The sequence below is a fragment of the Melanostigma gelatinosum genome (genome assembly GCF_949748355.1).
Source record: "Melanostigma gelatinosum genome assembly, chromosome: 19".
Classification (NCBI taxonomy): domain Eukaryota; kingdom Metazoa; phylum Chordata; class Actinopteri; order Perciformes; family Zoarcidae; genus Melanostigma; species Melanostigma gelatinosum.
Genome location: NC_136652.1, coordinates 12,429,836 through 12,449,737, shown reverse-complemented (window position 1 = coordinate 12,449,737; position 19,902 = coordinate 12,429,836). Strand labels below are relative to the sequence as shown.

General features: G+C 42.2%; 2 protein-coding genes and 1 pseudogene across 7 annotated transcripts in view; all 3 read left to right on the top strand.

The window, feature by feature from the left end:
* Positions 1-7,217, top strand: part of LOC306793359 (rho-associated protein kinase 2-like) — a 31,437-nt gene extending 24,220 nt beyond the window's left edge. The window contains exons 23-34 of one of the 5 annotated variants that reach the window (XM_079290950.1): positions 457-550; positions 840-925; positions 1,216-1,404; positions 1,552-1,720; positions 1,963-2,184; positions 2,826-2,893; positions 3,004-3,092; positions 3,781-3,859; positions 4,010-4,277; positions 4,445-4,724; positions 5,734-5,832; positions 6,615-7,217. In XM_079290950.1, coding sequence (XP_079147076.1) covers positions 457-550; positions 840-925; positions 1,216-1,404; positions 1,552-1,720; positions 1,963-2,184; positions 2,826-2,893; positions 3,004-3,092; positions 3,781-3,859; positions 4,010-4,277; positions 4,445-4,724; positions 5,734-5,815 — 1,626 coding nt within the window. In that variant the 3' untranslated portion in view covers positions 5,816-5,832; positions 6,615-7,217. Of the gene's footprint in view, positions 1-456; positions 551-839; positions 926-1,215; positions 1,405-1,551; positions 1,721-1,962; positions 2,185-2,825; positions 2,894-3,003; positions 3,093-3,780; positions 3,860-4,009; positions 4,278-4,444; positions 4,725-5,433; positions 5,510-5,733; positions 5,833-6,614 lie in introns of those variants that run through there. The other 4 variants (XM_079290951.1, XM_079290952.1, XM_079290954.1 and 1 more) reach the window with 4 other exon arrangements.
* Positions 7,218-9,397: 2,180 nt separating this feature from the next.
* Positions 9,398-10,396, top strand: LOC306793665 (annotated as a pseudogene). The gene has a single exon. The product of its transcript is annotated as an uncharacterized misc_RNA (transcript).
* Positions 10,397-11,418: 1,022 nt separating this feature from the next.
* LOC306793525 (uncharacterized protein) lies at positions 11,419-12,408 on the top strand (the record flags this gene model as incomplete). Its single annotated transcript, XM_079291168.1, has 1 exon — positions 11,419-12,408. One exon carries the CDS (start codon positions 11,419-11,421, stop codon positions 12,406-12,408), a length of 990 nt encoding a protein of 329 aa, XP_079147294.1.
* Between the last annotated feature and the right edge of the window lie 7,494 nt (positions 12,409-19,902).

The following is a 19,902-nucleotide window of genomic DNA, read 5'->3' as shown; positions in this document are numbered from 1 at the left end:
TTGATATTAGTGAAGGATTTATTTGGTTGGTTTGAAACTTAATGTACAATTTTAGTTCTCTCCTGTACCAAAAGTATTTATTGAGCGAAACCTCTGTATTGTTTGCATCCATGTTTGCTCGCTTGCGGTCTTCTTTCCTGCTTTTTGTTGGCACTTTGCGACCTTTCTTTGCGCGCTACCGCCACCAACTGTCCATCAGTGGAACAGCCTAAAAACGGACAGAAAGAAAAGAAAAAGATCAGAAACGCCACAGGGTGCCTTTAATTAGATAATCAGCAATCAGCTAATTGTCTCTAGCTAGTTGCAGTTGGATTAAAATTGAGGATCAGCAATGACGATCACAGTAGTTCGGATCATACAGGATAGAAAACGTGAATCGTACTAATACATCGTTTTCTAATCTGCTATATAGATGACGTTGTATTGATTTGTTTGCTACTCTCACGGCCTCTACAGCTGGAAGAGTCCAATCGCACTCTGACGGTGGATGTGGCCAACCTGGCCAGCGAGAAAGAGGAGCTCAACAATCAGCTGAAGAACATGCAGCAACGTGAGTGTCATTTGAAGTTAACGAGGGAGATTTCCACAGGAAGGACATTTCCCTCAGCCCTGGAAAATGTGTTGAACAGCTGTCTTACATATCCATATGATTTATGGGGTGAGGTGCTATTAAAATGTCATGATAATTAGCCATTCATCTCGTCATCAGGGAACCAAGTGTCGGCAGAATGTCTGTTTTTAAACTTGCAGTATAATTAATGGGTTACTTCTCTAAAACTTGTGCAAAGTAATAAAGTTTACAAGCCCTGAATTAATATTCTTCTCTGCTATTGATACAGAGCTCCAGAAAGACAAGGAGGAGGAGAAGCAGATCAAACTGTCCTTTGAAAAGCTGCTGCAGAATGAAAGGACACTAAAAATCCAGGTGTGTGTGTCTGGGCGCCTACACAGGTCTGGAAAGCCTGGAATATTTTCTATACTTTCCTACTTTTACTGTCTGGCATTTTACGACTGTTCTGTCACATCATTTGTTGTTAAGAATAATGTTCAGCTGCATGCTTGTGTTGAACTCTGAGATCTGAAACGGGTTTAAAAAAAAAAAATCTTTCGTCCAGCAACATTGATATTTCTGCAGGCTTCCCTGTGTATTCACTGAATTCACATTAATCACAAATCGACCTCTGACGAGCTATGGTGCTGTGTTTTCGCTCCCAGGCTATCAACAAGTTGGCCGAGGTAATGAACAGGAGGGAGACGGGGCGAGGAGGCCACCGAAGCATCGACACTGAGGTGCACAGGAAGGAGAAGGAGAACAGGAAGCTGCAGCAGGAGCTGAGAACGGAGAAGGAGAAGCTCAACAGCACCATCATCAAGTACCAGAGAGAGCTGAACGATATGCAGGGGGTCAGTATGCCATCACTGCACACCAGCATATCAACAAATGGCACGAATATATGCACACTAAATTTAAAAAAGTGTACAATCATTTTGTGTTTATTATAGAAAATACATTGAACTGCGCTTAAAAACCTGCTCATTTCTGTTATTCAGGTGATTGCAGAAGAGAACCAGGTGCGTCTGGATCTTCAGATGGCGTTGTCCAGCAAAGACAGTGACATCGAGCAGCTTCGATGCCAGATCACTTCCCTCAGCGTTCACTCGATGGACTCTACTAGCATCAGCAGTGGCAACGACCTGGACATGGGCGAAGGATACCCAGGTAGACAACGGAGACTTCGTCTCACACTCACCATCCTATAATTTGGCGACAACACTTCCGCATGCACTTCCTGCATTCCTCTTGCTGCAGTCTCTCTTCCTGAGTTTGTGCCGTATCCTTTGTTTTCACTTTGAGTCTCTTCCAGGCCAATTGATTTTTGACCTTTTCCTCTATATGCTTCTTCCTTCCCCCCCCCCCTCTCCTCATTTCACCTCAAATGTCCTCTTCATGGTCCGGCACAGTGCGCATTACTCAATCTCACACCTCAGAATCAATGTCCTTCACCTACCAGCGCACACACAAATCTGTCTGCGTTGACACCCGGCCCAGCCTTCACTCTGCTCACACTCTCTTCGACTCTGAGGATGAGGATGAGGATGAGGATGAATATGACGGGCAGGTGGAGCAGGGCCACCGTCCCCTGGCCCTCACTTACGAGCAGCCCCCTGAGGCTGAACCTGCAGGTGACCCTGCATGGCGGTTCAAACCTGAGATAGGATGCAAATGAAAAGTGCAAATGACCTAACAAATGTTTATGACATTCATTTGAGTTTTTTTTTTCTTCTTGAATTGAGAAAGAAATAGCTCAAACCCTGGTTCAACCCTGCAAAGTTTCTGCAAATCCCTCTGCTCTGTTGACTCTGTGTCTGCTGTGCATTAATCCTTTTTAGCACTCACTGGCCATGTGAATACTCACAGCTTGATGTTGCTGTCCTGCTTTGGTCAAATGTATCCCACTGCAAAAGATGTGGGGTTTTTACTAAGAGTGAAGTTGGTGTGCAGAGGTTTTCCTAACATAAAAATAAGGCGCTCTCCATTTGATTCTCATTTTAATTGACCTGCCATGCGTTGTGCCTGAGATTCCTCATAATCCGTAGAGCTGCCACTGAATAGTCTGTTGTTGAAATGAAGTAGCAAAGCTTCATGACACTTGCCCTTTTAGTTACAGCGAGGAATCATTTCCTCTCCAATTGAGGTTCTGTTTCAAGAAAATTACACCAAATGCCGCCATTTCAAAATGTCACGTTGTTCTTTTAAGTTGTTCAGATGATTAAAGGCAGCTCTCCGCTTCGTGTTAACATCTGTTTTTTTCTCTGCCAACTAGACTCGAGGCTCGAGGGCTGGATTTCACTTCCAAGCAAGAACACAAAGCGCTTTGGCTGGGACAAAAAAGTAATATACCCGCCGCCATATCTCATATCTACAGATTTGTTTTCTTTGTAATCACCATCAGGTCATTTCCCCCTCTAACCTTTTGGCCCTTGCGTCCCTTTCCTTTAAAGTATATTGTTGTGAGCAGCAGGAAGATCCTGTTCTACAACAGCGAGCTGGACCGAGAGCAGGCCAACCCTTTCATGACCCTGGACATCGAGTGAGTGATTTTAAAACATGGTTTGAACATGTAACACCAAAAATGTATGATTATGGTATGAAGAATGTGATTATGGTTATTAACGACCAACAGTCGACGGCCATACTAGTTGCTAATATTTATTAGTTGGCACTAAACCCAAAATACAGCTAATTCTGTGGAAATGTCAGTGCTTTTGCAGGTATTTGATCATAATCCAAAATATTGGACAGATTCAAATTTTGACCTGATAATGGCACAAGATTTAAGGGATCACCAAAGTTATTTTAATTCATCGTGAGGGGGGCATGAATATATGAACCACATCTCACTGCAATCCATCCGACAGTAGAGAAGTATCCTTTAGTCAGCAGGCAGTCGAATACATCAAATACATAAAAAGGTGTTTTGAGAAAGTGTTCGTCACCGCAACACAAAAGGCCTGCAGCCATGACTGGCCGCCCGAAATATCATGCAGTTTGCTGCAGCAGATTGTGAGATTAGACAGACACAGAGGTGCACACTCAGTCACGCACACATGTAAGCGATGACATTAATCCCCTGCCGGAGATTTAAATAAACAGATATACAGAATAAGAACAAAAGACGGACGCTAAAACGGCAGTTGAATCGATATTTTGTGCACTTATTAATGACCCATGTTATCCTGGGTCTACTCTTAAGTCTTGCCCCTCTTTCCCTCCTACAGTAAGCTGTTTCATGCCCGACCTGTCACTCATACTGATGTGTATCGTGCAGATGTCAAAGAAATTCCAAGGATATTCCAGGTAATGAGCTAGGACACTGCCTGTTGACGTCTCTTTCTTTTCCCTCTCCCTCCTACAGACTGTCTGTATCAATCAGGTTCTCAATTCAACCGTCTACCTCAAAACAAATCTCCAATTAAGTTCCTTTTCCTTTCTTTTTTCTTTCCCCAGATCCTGTATGCCAATGAAGGCGAGATTAAACGTGAACCGGAGCCTGCAGTGGAGCCCGCGGCGCATGGTGATCGTCCTGCCTACATCAGCCACAAGGGTCACGAGTTCGTCCTCACTCTGTACCACTTCCCCTCCAGCTGTGAGGCCTGCGCTCGGCCCCTGTGGAACGTTTTCAAGCCCCCGCCGGCCCTCGAGTGCCGCCGCTGCCGCACCAAGTGCCACAAAGATCACCTGGACCGAAAGGAGGAAGTTATCGTGCCCTGCAAGGGTCAGTGCGCTCAGTCAAGAGTTAGTGTAGAACTTAGGACCGTCAACCGCACCGCTGTGCGTGATGAATTTGATCATACTTTGCTGATATGTATTGGAATATGACTTGGATTTGATTCCTCTGGAAAAATGCTGTTTCTAATGCGTTTCAATCCCTTTCCTTTACAGTGAACTATGACATGTCCACAGCCAAAGAGCTGCTTCTGCTGACCAACTCTCAGGAGGAGCAGCAGCGCTGGGTCAGCCACCTGCGCAAACGCATCCCCAGGAAACAGCCAACAATGAGTCCTCCCTCCGCAGCACAAAACAACCTTTCTGAAGCAACGTCACGCTCTTCTCCGCGAGGCTCCCCGAGACCTTCCCCCAGGGGTTCGCCTCATATGTCCACCCACCGCGGGGCCATGAAGATCCAGGCCAGCAGACAGCAGCAGTCATCAGGGAAAACCAGGTGAGGACTGCATACAGAAAATATGATGAATTTCTCACCCATATAAAAGCTTTGCTTGTTCCTGTTGTGTTTTCTTTTTACGTGACTGCAGTAACACTTTTCATTTAATATAATGAAAACTCCAGAAATGTATGTCTTTGTTTAAAAAGGGGGGGAGGGGGTGACTGTCTGAAATAAAAATTGACATTTCAGATTTTTGTAAATCTGTTCTCCTAATTTTTTCTAACCTCATATTTTCAATGTCCCAAGATAATTTAATTCATTGTAAACTAGTAATCAGTGTCGTTTCGCAGTAGTAAGCGTAACCTTTGGGTAAAAAACTCAAAATATGAGCTAATCTTACAGAAATCTATTTCAATTTCAGTAAACTTTGTCTTAAAAAACGGAATCACAACCAAAACAACTAGCCTTGCAACTGACTTTGTTGTTTCTGCTGATGATTCTGAATCATATGCAGTTGAAAGGGGCCTAAAGATGTGGCTGACACGCGATGTAATGCTTTAAACAAGGTTCCTGAGTCATTTGCATAACGCTGTATGCAGCATTAATGCTCCAACATGGCGTCTCACACCGCGTCAGCAGCCACCTAATTGAGTAGGAAACCATTATGAGCGTCACTAACTGTAACCGTCTTGTTTTCTGCCATTAACTAAGACACTCCGTTGAGTTTGCTCTCTCTGTCACAATCTAACTGGCTCTCATCCCTCAGCACTGGCCCCATGCTCCGTATCATCCTCCATTGACCTCTGACCCCACCATTCTAACGTCTCTCATGCTGGGAGACAGTAAGTAGCGAAGCTTGTTGAGCTTGTCCGCCATTCCATTACGCCGCGCTGCCGTGTCCGTTAACACCAGCCTCATCATAACCAGCAGCGTTCAGTCACTGAATTCACTACTCGCTGCTCTGCACTGCCCCCTGCTGAACTTGGCCTATATTGCCCCCAGCAGCTATGAAGCACGAAAAGCCTTTGACCCCCCCCCAAAATGAACCTCACACTTACTGTTTCAGATTGCTTGAGTTTGGCCTCAAAGACTGGAGTTGGTCGTTGGATGATGTCGATAATGATGATGATGATGATATGTTCTTCTGAAAGAGGGGGTACAGAGGGTAACTGGACCTCTACATGTGTGTTTGCAGTTAGTACTAGGCATGTTTTTGTGTGATTTTTAAAAAATTTCAGTTGAGTGGAAAACAAACTCCGTGTTTGAACAGCATTGTTGCTACAAGAATAGTTTTTGACGGTTTGGGAAGTATGCTTTCTGCACATGCTTTTTGAACAAGAAGCCAATTGATGTGTCGGTAATCTTGGTCTACATGTTTGCGAGACGTAAAATATGAAAGCAATAGTTTGACAGATTGGGAAATACACATATTTGCTTTCCAGCAGAGAGTTACGTGACTATGCAACTCTCTCATGTCTGTACATTAAATATGAAGCTGCAGCCAGTTAGCTAAGCTTAGCATGGAGCTGGTTCTGTCCGAAAGCAACAAATTCCGTCTACCAGCAACACTGTAGTTATCCAACTGCAGTTAACAAACATCAAGAATTTTGCCAGGGTCTTTATGCTAAGCTAAGCTAATCATCTGCTGGCTGTAGCTTCATATACTGCACAGACACAAGTGTTATCATTCTCTTCAAAAGGCCAAAAAGCGAACAAGCGTATAATGTGCTTTAATATTTCACCTCTTGCAAACATACAGGCTAAGATTATTCCCATATCTGTCAGTTTATTTATTTATTTTTTGCATTTTACTCGTGCATTGTGTGTTTACCGGATAGCTTCCTCGTTTAATGTGTGGATTTTGTGTGGGCGTGCCTTTGAAGTCCAGCCATTCTGTTGGTAGCGTCCCAGGTTTTCTCATTATTTTCTCTCTCTCCCTCTTCACAGTTAACCCTGGCTCATCAAAGATGTCGTCTTTTCATCTTTGTGGATTAATGACCGGATGCTGAAAGCAGTGCCTACATGTGATGTTTCTTAAGGGAAGTAGATGATAAACCCCCGCTAATGATGGACAGAAAGATTCACAGAAACGGGCAGTTGTCATGAGAACTGGGGCTGCCTTTGTCATTCAAGAAACTGGGTATTCATATAAGAGTGAGACTTCATCTAAAGAACACAAAAAACACTGATTAAAACTGCCTTATTTCATAACCATCATGAGAAAAAACACGGACTTGTTATTCTGTCGGAGGCAGTGACTCACATGGATTTGTTTGTGAGGTGTTTGGCATGTGTGTGAACATTTGTAAATAGGATCAAGACGTCTGTCTGTGTATCGTAACACACAGTGTAGCTCATGGTGTATGATTGTTCTATTTTCAAGGCTACCAGTCGGCAGATCATTTAACAGTATCTTCTTGTCTTTTTAATAAATACAGTTTTAATTACACAAAGTAGATCGATTACAACACAAGACAGAATAATGTGAATCGAACAGAAACAATGTGTTTTTCTTCTTGCCATTCATGGGAAATTCAAATAAATTCTCTTACCCAGAAAATGTATAATTCATGTTTCATTCATTGTTTATTAAAAGTCAACATGTAGGATATATATCAATATTTAAAAAAAGCATGACAATGATTTATATTGTCTTATTTTGAACCTTTCAGTCTGAATATCACACCCGCCACTAAAACGTAGACGCTGCATGAAGCAGGAAACGGGCAGTGAATGAAATGTATAAAATCAAGTTCAAGTGAGTTTGTCTTTCTTGTTGTCAGGAAGAATTGGGGAAAACTGGACCGTCTGTTTAGCAGCTCCTCTAAAGCTCACCATGTTCTATCACGTCTGTTTAACCTGTTGATACGTATACCTGAATTATTAGTGTGGTATCTGAGATCTTAATGGTCTGAAGATATACTCATGAATGATCATATAGCTGTGTACACTTTATAATAATACGAAAGTGATGTTGCACTTGACTACAGTGCATTTCAGGAGACTTATTTAAACTATACCAGAGTAGGTCTGTCTCTATCTCACCAGTGCATGTGGAGTGAGTGGGCTTGACTGAAATAAATCTTTCAGAACAGCCTAAAGCCAACTGGCACTCATCATACATAATGTAATGGTTCATCTTGTTGCCCATCTGCTAAAGTCGTATTTCATACGGCAGGTCTTATGCATTCCGTCTTATCAGCTGTGTGACTGCACTGCATGTTCTGGTTAAATAACCATGAAGCCTGCTGTACCGACCGCTGCGACCTCAGATGGCACGCAGCCTTCTCCTGGCATTTCTTCCTTCTCGTCGTGATTCAATATTAATTTGTCTCTCGTCTTTTGATTTATATTTCTAAATAGGACGTCTTTCTTGCAGTAGTGTGAAAGTGTGTCGTAGACAAATCTGATGTGCTATTTTACTGATGTATTTCCAATTCATGCAACTTTATACTTCTAACGCACCACAATTCAGAGAGAACTATTCTTTTTAGAGTGTTTTCACTATTTGCACATTAATGCATCAGTAATACAAACGCTGTATATTAGTATCACTCACAAGGACATTTTTCTGCATTATCAGAACTTTTACTGTTGATACATTTTACATACAAAACATCAGAATATGTTATTGAGATATGTTTACACCCAGCATTATGGAGTTAAAATTAGCTCCAACTCAACCAGCTACAACAGTAAATTGCTCATTAAAAGTGAATTGATTTTACTTTTAATATTACCTGGAATACAGTACTTATTACAGTATGGATGCAGAGCTACTTGTAATGGAATATTTTAACATTATTATGGAAACTTTTATATAAGAGGCATCAATATGTTTCTGCTTTGGTTACAAACAATGGTAACAAATGGAGACATATTTTACTCTTCAAATGTGTTGGTGGAGTAAATGAAGTAGCTTAATAATAATAATGTATTGAACTCTTGTTCAGTGCTTAATGCTATACAACCTAAAACTATGCAACTTTAAAAAAAATGTTGCATTTGTGGGAATAATTTCTGAAACATTCTGTGGCATGAACAGCTTTTCTGCAGATTAATTACATTTTCAGAAAAATAAATAAAATCCATCTCATTTTAATTTGATTATCATGCATTTTATTTTCTCCATGCTCCTCCATCCCCATATCTAAAAAATCTAAAAAAGTGCAAAATAACATCAACTTAGTTTGTCACTCAGTGGCAAACCATCAGAATCGTAAAATGCATAAACTCACATGAACACATTCTGTCGATCTCAACATCCTATTACAGGATTAGTAGTTTTTGGAAGAACTATAAAATTGTACGAAATAAAATGTCAAGGTTTCAAAGTTTTGTACTTTCCCTGCAGCGTCGAGTCACACAGTCTGTTGCAACTGCCTGTCCTTGACGAATGACTGTGTGGTGAGTCCTTGTTTACTCAATAAGTAATTATTAGATTGGGGGGATTCTGCTCCCCAAATTACTCAGTAATTTGCAAGTGACCACTGCTGAATCTGACAAAAGGAGCAGTCTGGCTGACACTCGTCCAACTAGAAATCAACAGTAAGTTTTATTTTGTAACTCAAGATACTGAACTTCATGTGCATGAACATACATTTTATCTTCTTACTCATGGTACTGAACATCATGTGTACAAACTGGAATTTATTTGTGAAGTTTTGCAGTGGGATCTTTAAGTCATTGATATATTTTCCTCAGCTTTAACTCTGTCTCCTCTTCTAGTAATGAGGTCCTGGTGTGGCCTTGCTTTTCTCTTGTTGCCATATTTCTGGCACGGCGCTCTGTCCTGCCCGCCACTTTGCAAATGCCACCACAGAAGAGCTGAGGTGGTCTGCAATGAGGTCCCTCTGACAGAGTACCCCTCCGAGGGTCTCTCCAAGAACACCACCTTGCTGACCATCCAGTTCACCAACATCACCTCCATCTCCGAGCAGCAGCTGAACGCCACGCCCCTGCTGCAGGGGCTCCACCTGTACAGCAACCACCTGCAGAGCCTTTCTGCTCATCTCCTCAGAGGCGTTCCTCGCCTCAGCACTTTGGATCTCACAGGGAACCAACTTTCTGACCTACCAGCAGATGTCTTTAGCCACGCCCCACTCCGCAACCTGGTGCTCAAGAACAATGTGATTAAAAAAGCTGATGCTGAGTGGCTACCTGATAACAGCAACATCACCTGGTTGGACATGTCTGGGAACAGTTTAACGTAGATCCCAACGGCGCTGCTTCAGAAGCTGCCCCACCTGGAGAATCTGGACCTTGCCTATAACCGTCTGGAGCAGATCTCTGCAAATTCTCTGGACGCACTGACCAAACTCGATAGGTTAAACCTGTGCAACAACAAGCTAGACACCCTGGATGCATCGGTACTTCAGAGCAGCCGTAACCTCACCTATCTGTTTCTCTCTCGGAATATCCTCAACATACTCCCCCAAAACCTTTTTCAGGAGCTCACTCAGCTCAAACTCCTGAGTCTGGATGAAAACCAGCTGAGCCACATCCCTGACGGTTTGCTGGACCCTCTGAGCTCCCTGGATGAGGAGGGGCTGGACCTGACCTCCAACCCCTGGCTGTGTGATGGGAAGGTGAAGTACCTCCGGAGGTGGCTTCAGAGGAACAAGAAGAAGGTCTTCCTGCCAGAGACCATCACATGTGCCAGACCGCAGTCTCTGGTGGGGCACTCATTAATGTCACTGACTGAAGATGAACTAAACCTTCAGTCTTAATGTTTTCCATCCTCATACTGGTTATCATCTGACATGGGGATGTATCCAGTTCAGCCCGTCATATTTTTCAATCACTGAAACATTCTCTTTTGCTGATGTAATGTGAATGTATAATTAAATATGATATGAGTAAGCAGAGCATACAAGAACGTCTGTCTTCTCCGTCTTTACTTTAATTGCAGATAAAATGTGTCTGTCTAAAAGGTAACCAATCCATCTTCCAACACCGCATACGACCCTGCAAAAACCAAAACGTATTCTTTTTTGTACGAACGAGATATTACATAAATATATCATAATTATTGAGCCTCAGAGGTGCATGTAGGCAGCTTTTTGGACAGAGCCAGGCGAGCTGTTTCCAGTCTTTACGCTCAGCTAAGCTAATTGGCTGCAGTTTGAAGCTTCATCTCCAATTGACAGATATGAGAGTGGTATCAATATTCTCATCTAACTCTCAGCAGGATAAGCATATTTTCCAAAACGTCAAACTATTCCTTCAACAGATTGTATGTCCCTTAAAGAAAGACAAATCCAAAAATGGATTAAAATTGAATACCTGATTCATTCAGTTTTCGGAAATAAGATGTTTCGCAAATCAAAGATTTACAAATCACTTAAAACAACATTTTACCACTACATAAAAATGTTCTTGCCGGAATGAAAAAATAAATGATTGATTTGTGTGTTTTTTATCTTTGGAAAGTACAGAAAAAAGTAATCACTCACTGGTCGATGAGCTGGTTTGTTTGCTTGGTTTTGTTTGCCTATTGCAACATGTTGTCCTGAGTCACTGCTGGGAACAAAAAAAACACTCAACATCGCATGAAACCAAGCCGTGATCTAAAAACAGAAGCAATTCTGCTGTGCTTGTCAGGTAGGATTCAGGGTTTCTTATTTCTTATCAGATTCTCAGAAACGGTGATATTACTTGTCAATACCTGATCGTTTATTTTCAGATAATTACATTTTCTTGTCATACGTCTCTTACACGGTGTATGTTTCCTTCATGCAGTGCTGTAAAGATGAACTTGTGGATGCTCCTGACTTTCACTGCATTGGCTGAATGCGCCCACTCTTGCCCAGATCTGTGCTCCTGTTCCTTTACAGAGGTGGTGTGTAGCCAAAGCGCTCTTACACATTTCCCTGTAGATGGTTTACCTTCCAACACCACTCGACTATCCATCCAGTCCACCAACCTCAGCAGCATTACAGCAAGCCACCTGAGTGCTGTACCCCTTTTAAACAACCTCCAGCTGTATCACAACAAGCTAAAAAGCCTTCCTTCAGATCTACTGAAGAACGTTCCTCACTTGAACATGTTGGATCTGACAGGAAATCAGCTGGTGTCTCTTCCTTCTAATGTCTTCAGCCATGACTCACTTCGTAGTCTTGTGCTGAAGAATAATCTGATTGAAAAAGCTGATGCAGAGTGGTTTTCTGGCAACAGTAGCATCACCTGGTTGGATTTGTCTGGAAACCGTTTAACGGTTGTGCCCGCCGCTCTTCTTCAGAAGCTGCCCAGTCTGGAGAATCTAGACTTTAGTGACAACAATCTGCAAGAGCTACAACCCGACGCCCTAAAGAACCTGCCCCGCCTGGAGACACTGAATCTCGCCGGTAACAACTTAAGCTCCTTGAAACCTACAATCTTCACCCACAACCTGAAACTATCTCAACTGTTTTTGCAGGAAAATCAGCTCCAAGAGCTGCCAGGGACCCTCCTCCAGGGTCTTCAACACCTCCAACTTCTGCTGCTCAATCAGAACCAGCTGCAGCATGCCCCCACGGGGCTGCTGGATGACAGGAAATCCTCTTTCCAGATTATTTTAAGAGGAAACCCCTGGGTGTGCGATGAGAAGATGACGTATCTGTGGAAGTGGCTAGCTGTCCATCCTCAAAATGTCATCTTCTTGGAGGAGGTGACATGTGCATGGCCTGAAGCTCTTAAACACAGACAAGTGGTCTATTTAACTGACGGAGAGCTTGAACTTCACAAGATTCAAAATCAGTGATGGGGAGGTGGTAAAAGTTTAAAACTCTGGTCTCTACATCCCACTAAAATCAGATGTCAAATGATAAATTCACTGTGTGAAAGGCTGCAATAAAACCGTTATGATTCATTCTGTTACTGTGCACTACTTTCTTAAGATGTCTCCTTGGTCCCTCCCATTGTTTGGATATTGTCCAGCCCACTGGGTGGCGTAAGACACTCAATACATCTTCAAAGCAATGAGCTGAACAGACAGCGAACCAATTTACTGAACAGATCCCAGCCAAAAATCTGTCAAAGTAAATTAGGATGGGATGCTAATATATTCAGGTTATATTAATATTGATCTGCGAGGCACCTGACTTCAAAGTATATTGGTAAAATTCATTATAGTGTTGACAAATCAGATTTTTTTCATTTTTTATCATACTCTCTTAAGAGCATAAGCTGTAATTTAGTGAGTAACGCAGAATCGCAAGACATCAAAGCGCTCCTTCCTTGAGGTTTTCTGTTATTCTTGCGGCGAATTCTTACTCCAACAGACCCGTCTCACTCGGGTGTTGGTTGCATCGCAGATTGCAACATTGTTTCAGTCGTGCCCGTTTGTTTTTAATGATGTTGAGCATGTGGGAGTGTGTGGGCAGTGCAATGGCTGAGTCCTCCAGCTGACCTCTTCTGGGTGTGTTTAAATATCTCTCTGTTTCCTTAGGTCTCTCTCTCTCTCTCTCTCTCTCTCATGGTGTATTTGTGTGTGTATCGTCTGCGTGCCCACACACCCATGTCCGCAAGCCTTGATCACAGAAAGTGTAGCCCCAAATGTAATTTATTACTCATATAAAATACAACACATTGCCTCCTCTAGAGGCTGTTACTTATGAAAATTAAACCTCGTTTGGAAATGCTCCCCAAAGAGCGAGAGGGAAATCTTCATAGGTTTGGTGTACGTCTTTCATTCTACCTCTCTGAATTGTATCCTGGAGGTTAAAGGTTGAGGAAGTGCTGGTACAAAATTCCCTCTAGATGAACATTTTTGTTTTGGGGAAAGTGCACAAAGGCTCTCTCCTCCACCTTAACTATTGCTGCTCCTTTCAAGCGAGAATTATCATCTCCATCTGCTCCTGCGAGTCCCCGAGGCTCTAATCTTTGTAAGTGTGTAATGTTGGGCAGGTTGTTCCTTAAATGAATTATAGGATGAGACTTCTCTCTCCTGATCCGTGTGGAGGAATGGCAGCTGCTCTCTGGCTCGCTGCCATGCTGTTGGCTAATAATGACTGATACTGAAATATAAAAGGTCACAGGCACACCCTTAAAAATGACTGTGGCCTTTCTGACTTCTGTGTTGAAATAATGGAGACATGCTCTTATTTAAGGGCTGCTCATTAGCACATAATAGTGTGCTAATTACTTGACATTTTTACAATAAACAGCTAGAATGGGATTTCTTTGAATATATATTTTCAAGTAGTAAAGTCAGTACAGTCTTTGCTTTGTGTTTATCATATTAATTTAACTCTGTTAATAGTGTTCCCTTTCTTTCTTTCATTAGGACTGCACTGGGTCCGGTCATAACAGCGTGCACTGGACGTACTAAGGCCCATCATAACAGTGTACACTTGGACCCTTGCAATGGGGCCCTTCATTCATTGTGCATTGGCGTAATTCGCAAGCGATTCGTTGACGTACTACACAGTGAACATGAGCCCCGAGTGAGTCGGAGTAGGAAGTAGTAACAAATGTTTTATTTTCAATTATGTGTCACGGAACAATATGTGCTGTCCACGATAGGGTAGGACTTTAGCTCTCAATTTGCAAAGCAGTTAGCCAGCTGAGCTGAACGTTTAGCTGTGTTTTAGTGGGACTATACAAGCAGTCAAAGCTCCGGTCAAGCACTGAACGATTCTGTGAATCTTTGAATTTTAGTGATTCAGTACACTGGAAAGAACTGCTTTGCCTACCACTACCCTGGGTGTGCAATTCCCAACCTCTCTTAAGCCCGAATACAATGGCTTCATCATACCCTGATTGGCAAAGAGGGGAAATGAACACTGGGGCTGCCCAAGGCTATTCAAATAACGATTCGTCTTTTTTGCTTAGTCAGGTTTGTAACTGAATAAAATGATGCAGAAGTATTTAAAGGGCAGCCATGATTAGAGCTGCATGGCCGAATTCTCTAAATGCTTAGAAAAGGTGCTTCAATGCTTCCTCTTTTTCTCTCATTTAGCATGAGGTACACTGGAAAACCCTTTTCAAGAGGAAATAAATTTGCCGTTGCAAAGTGTAAGTTCAGTCAGCATCATGCATATCCTCTCCCCCGATTTGGAAAAAAGAATATACGCTAGAAAACTTTCAGTTATTTTACCTCAGCTGTCTGGCAAAATCTATTTCTGAACAAATATGAGGCAAGAAATTGTCAATTCAGTTGCTGAATCTTCGCTCATTAGTTCTGCGAGGCCGGATTTAAGCCCTAAAAGAGGGCGACATCACACCCTCATTGGCCAAGAGGGAAAAATGCACCAAGCTGCTCTCAATTCTTAATTAGGAGCAAGCCCCCCACACCTTACAGAACAGGTGATATGAATAACCCTCCAATCAACTCAGGGGAATCAGCCAAACGAATTGTAAAAAAAAAAGGGAAATTACAAATTACATCTTGTCTGTTTAATTCATGCAAAAAACAATGTGTAAAATACATTTGCCAGATTTTTGTTTTTTGTTGTAACATCCTGGAGTTTTCGTCACTTGCCTGGCACATGCCACCAGTTAGGAATTAGCACATAACCCCACGTAAAACAGCGAATATACGTACTTTGTTTTTTGTACAGATTTAATAAGCACGATATGTCATGTTGATATATTTTGACAGAGCCAGGCTAGCTGTTTCCCCCTGTTTCGAATCATTATGCTAAGCTAACCTTATGCTAAGCTAAGGCTGCTGGCTGTTGTCGTATACAGTATTTAATAAAGAGATATGAGAGTGGTATCAATTTTCTCATCTAACTCTCCACCAGAAAGCGAATAAGCATATTTCCTAAAATGCCAAACTTCATCTGAAATTTGAAGACTTGTAATTTTGTTTGTATATTGTAGTATTTCTACGGTGGCTTAAGGATCTAAAAATGTCCTCCACTACTGAAAACTAGCCAATCATCATACCTAGCTGCCTCACTTGTTGAAAAAGTGTCACCATAGGACGAACACTTCCTCTAACAAAGACACCTGCATCTGCAGCAGTGTTCTTCAACCTTGATATTTCACAGGTCACCTTACATTATGTGTGTTTGAGCTCAGGCTGAAATAAGGAAAGCGGTTGTTAGACTTATTTAAATCTTAACTGTGGGTGGGTGAGAGGAGTCACACTGTGGCTGCCTTAAGAGGCTTGAGGCCATTACCATGCAAGCACTTAACAACAGTAAAGCACTCCCACTGAGCTTTTTATCGACCGTCCCACGGTTTTACTCGGAAATGACAGTGTTTAATTCATGCCTCAAACCTGTGCATGTTCAGGACCAGCATGCATTGCAGCTTACAGCATGCTAAATCAATTTTACTATAAGTGGTTGAAGGTGCGAGTGTGGAAAAATAGCACGATCTTGTGCATTACCCTGATTTTTTTGATTTATCATAATTCTACGTGCATGCATTTTATTCATCCTGTTCTGCTCATAAATCCTCACTCTCATTGACACCATGAATATGGGGAAAGAAATGTGCTGTTGCCTTTGTGCATTATCTCATTATTTGCGAAGATAATTAAGGCCCCTTTCCAGACTGTATGATTGGTTGTTGTAAATGGCCATGCTCTCAAGGGAAACATATGGTCACATGGCGACATATGGTCGCCGTGTTTTACGCCCTGCAACAAAACAAGCCTGCTTTATAGCAGGAATAAAGGTTTTGATGGAGAATCCCTCGATATCCCACAGACAGCAACAACACTTTAACCTTTCGAAGAGAAATTGCAGCTGTTTATCCATCAAAATCAGATGAAAATGCAGACAGAGGTGGGAGAACATGTTTCAAGATGACAATGTTCAGATGACGCAGGTTAAGAGGGACGAAGCATCAGTTCATGGATGTTGCTCAGCTTGTTTTTTGGCTCAAGACTGGAAAACAAAACTGGTGACTTGATGAGAGGCATGAGTAACAAATAGCAAGGAGGATGGACAAGTCTCAAGTTTCTGTTTAAAGGGTCCGTTCAGTCAATTAAAATAAATATATTTTTCTGACTTACTGTATCTCTAGTCGTGTCCAGTCATGCTGATACAGCTTTTGTCCTTTCAAAATAAAGGCTGGGGCAGTGATGGTGTCAGTAATAGTTTTACTCTCAAGTACCATACTTAAGTACAATTTTGATGTACTTGTACTTTCCTTGAGTATTTCCACTTTCTGCTACTTTATACTTTTATTCCAGTAAAAGTGAATGTGTCAAAAATTATAATCCAGTAATATGTGTGCGTGTGTGCAAGATGACTTGAACAAGAGGGTATTTTATTGCGCATTAATTTAAGTTTTCGTGAGAAGATTCTTGAAGATCCACATACATAGACAGGACCCCCATCAATTTTTAATAGCCCTCCCTCAGGAAACACAACAGCACCATCCCCAATTTCCGCCATTATCATCTGACTGTACACCTACACTCTCTCTCTAATTACTGTGTAAATATTCAACTGCAGAGGTGCACATTGTACTATTCATGCAGCTTTGATCTGAGGCTGCTGTGAGAGGAAAAATCTTTCTCGTAGATACTCCGGTCACCACTATTTCTTTTGTGTCTTACTCTGTAATTTGTCTTCCCGGGGATGGCAGATTGATCGCCAAACAATCCAATTGTAATCACCCACAGTGACCCACGCAGGGGGAAAAACGTGGCCGGGGGAGGTTAATTACCTCCAAGAACAAAAGACAAGACATTTTATCACTGTTTGACGTTTAAATCTCCTCGATGACTCCTCATATCCTCTGCAATACGTTTTTATGTCAGCTCACTGGCATCCTTTCACACTGAGCTCATATGGATTATTATCTGGCTCCATGTGACCCCAGGGGCTTTATACAGTGTGCCTATAACAGACCTTCAACCTGTTGTTGGGGTGGACGGCGTGGAGCCACACAGAGCTGCCTGCAGCCATCGAAACTTGTTCACAGCATGTAAAAATCAAGGTCACGGCTACCGAGTGAGATCGTATGTCACTGATGAAGATAGAGAGGCGGTCAGGCGAACTGTTTGTGAGGGCGGACTGAGATGATGGTACAGATTTAATCGGTTATTGATTTGTGCATTTGACAAGCTACTATAAAAGGAGTCTGTTTTAGTCATCAATTATTGAGGAATGTCTGTGCATAAATCAGGGAGCTGGAGCCAGAAGCGAATTAGAAGCACCTACTTACCAAAGTAAGTAACGTGCTAAAACTAGCCGATTTCTTTTGGCAAACTCTTTACGCACTTCATTTTCAGGCAGAGAGTTATAAGACGATTGTTAATACTCTCTTGTCTGTCTAACGCAGGGGTGTCAAACATACGGCCCGCGGGCCGGACCCGGCCCACCACGTCATTTTATGTGGCCCACGAATCCGCCAGCAAAAAAAAAATAATAATAATTTTTTTTTTTTTTTTTTTTACAAAAATTTAAAGTTAGATGTGAAAATAAAAATATCCCCATGGTCGAAATTATGAGATAGAAAGTCGAAGTGATGAGATGGCATGTTGTCTGTGTGCCGACATTAAAACTATCACAACAGGTGGACAGGAGATGCAACAGCCCATAAAGAGGATTTCCAACAAGTTTCTCAACATGCGTACATCTCTGTACTGAAACGTCATCAGTCTCAGCCCAAGTACTGTTCCAATTCAAAGTTCACATCGAGCCAAGCACGGCCCTAATGCCCGGATGTGGCTCGCTCTGCCCATTTTACCCGGGATGCATCGGAGGTGACTTGTCTGTACTTGGGACAGCCAAATATCCCAGAATGCATTTTGCACCAGCAACAGGAAACAATGGCGGAGGAGAAATCACACAACTGGAAGTACGTGTTGTGGAAGTCACAGATATCCCGGGAAACTAAACTAACTATGTTATGAGTATCGTAGTTACATTTACACCGTCTTACATTTACAACCGGCCCTTTGAGGGCGACCGTGATGCTGATGTGGCCCCAGAGTGAAAATGAGTTTGACACCCCTGGTCTAACGCATCTACTGCCAGCAGCTGGTTAACCTAGCTTAGCACAAAGACGACTAGTCTGGCTCTGTCCGAAGATAACAAAATATTCACATTAGCACAACGAGACCCAAGGCTGCAATTACAATAATGCAAAGCTGTCACAGTTTGACAAATGGAAGATGCTGCAGTCAGTTATTCTATGACTGAGATGAATCTTTCATCTCACATTGTGAGTCTGATGGGACCCTCTCTAAATAGTGTTTGTATGACCCGCAGACCTAAATTAAATGTAATCATTGTAGCAAGCCACTGTGGGTGAAGGACGTTCCACTCCATAAAACATCATTGTTTTCGGATGAGATAATCAGCAGTGGCAAGTGTATCGGCAAGCAGGCCAGATCAATCAGTTCGGCGTTGGTCTCTCCAGGCCAATTTCCTTAATGTCTGTGCATTTATCAGCAAAAGTGACACAGGGGCCGCTACAACATGTCTGTTGCAGTGAAATCTGCCCTTTGTAAGCCAATAAATAAAGAGAGGAAAGAAAAAGCAACTTTCACCAGAGAGTAAGCAGGCCCAGTTGTAGCTCTTTAGTATGCAGGAAGTGGTACACAGGAGAGCCATTTATTTCTTTTATGTGTTGTTATTTATAACCTTCTAAATTAATTAGCTTAAAAAGCCATGCAACGGATGGATTGATTTTTTTTTTAAATAAACTGAGGCGGCTTTAGCAAGCTTTGGCTTTGAACAAGTTCTTTGAAGTCGTTAGTGGACGCAGCTTTCAAAGCCCAAGTTCATCTGGAGACTGTGCTCGGCAGAAATGCGAAAGGATGTTATTTCAGACTGCGAAGGCTCCCGGATCAAAGCACGACAGCAATGTGTGGAGCAGTGCAACACGAAACACGTCGCCACTGAAGGACAATCCAAACAACACCAGCTAATACATTATTACAGGGTAACAACCTGAATAAATACATCAGCATTCTGACTTTCATTTACATATTCATGATCGACAAATGAGGATTCAGTTTACACTCGGGGACTTGGCCTGAAAGACTTGCTGTGAAATGTAAAGAAGGGATTTCACATTATGTTCCTGCCTTCAGTGAAGTTGGTTCAAACAAAGCCTGAGGGATATAGCGCTGACCTTCTGAACCAGCTCAATTAATGTTTGTTTGTTTGTTTGTTTTTCTCAGTAACTTTGAATTCAACTTTCAAAGGAATATTTCCAAAATTTCAGTTAAATCGTAATAAAACTCTCATGTCTTTATTTCAAGTACATAGCTAGAGTAAGGGGCAATAAGCCTAGCTTAGCATAAAGACTGGCAGCAGGGGGAAACAGCTATAGCCAAGTT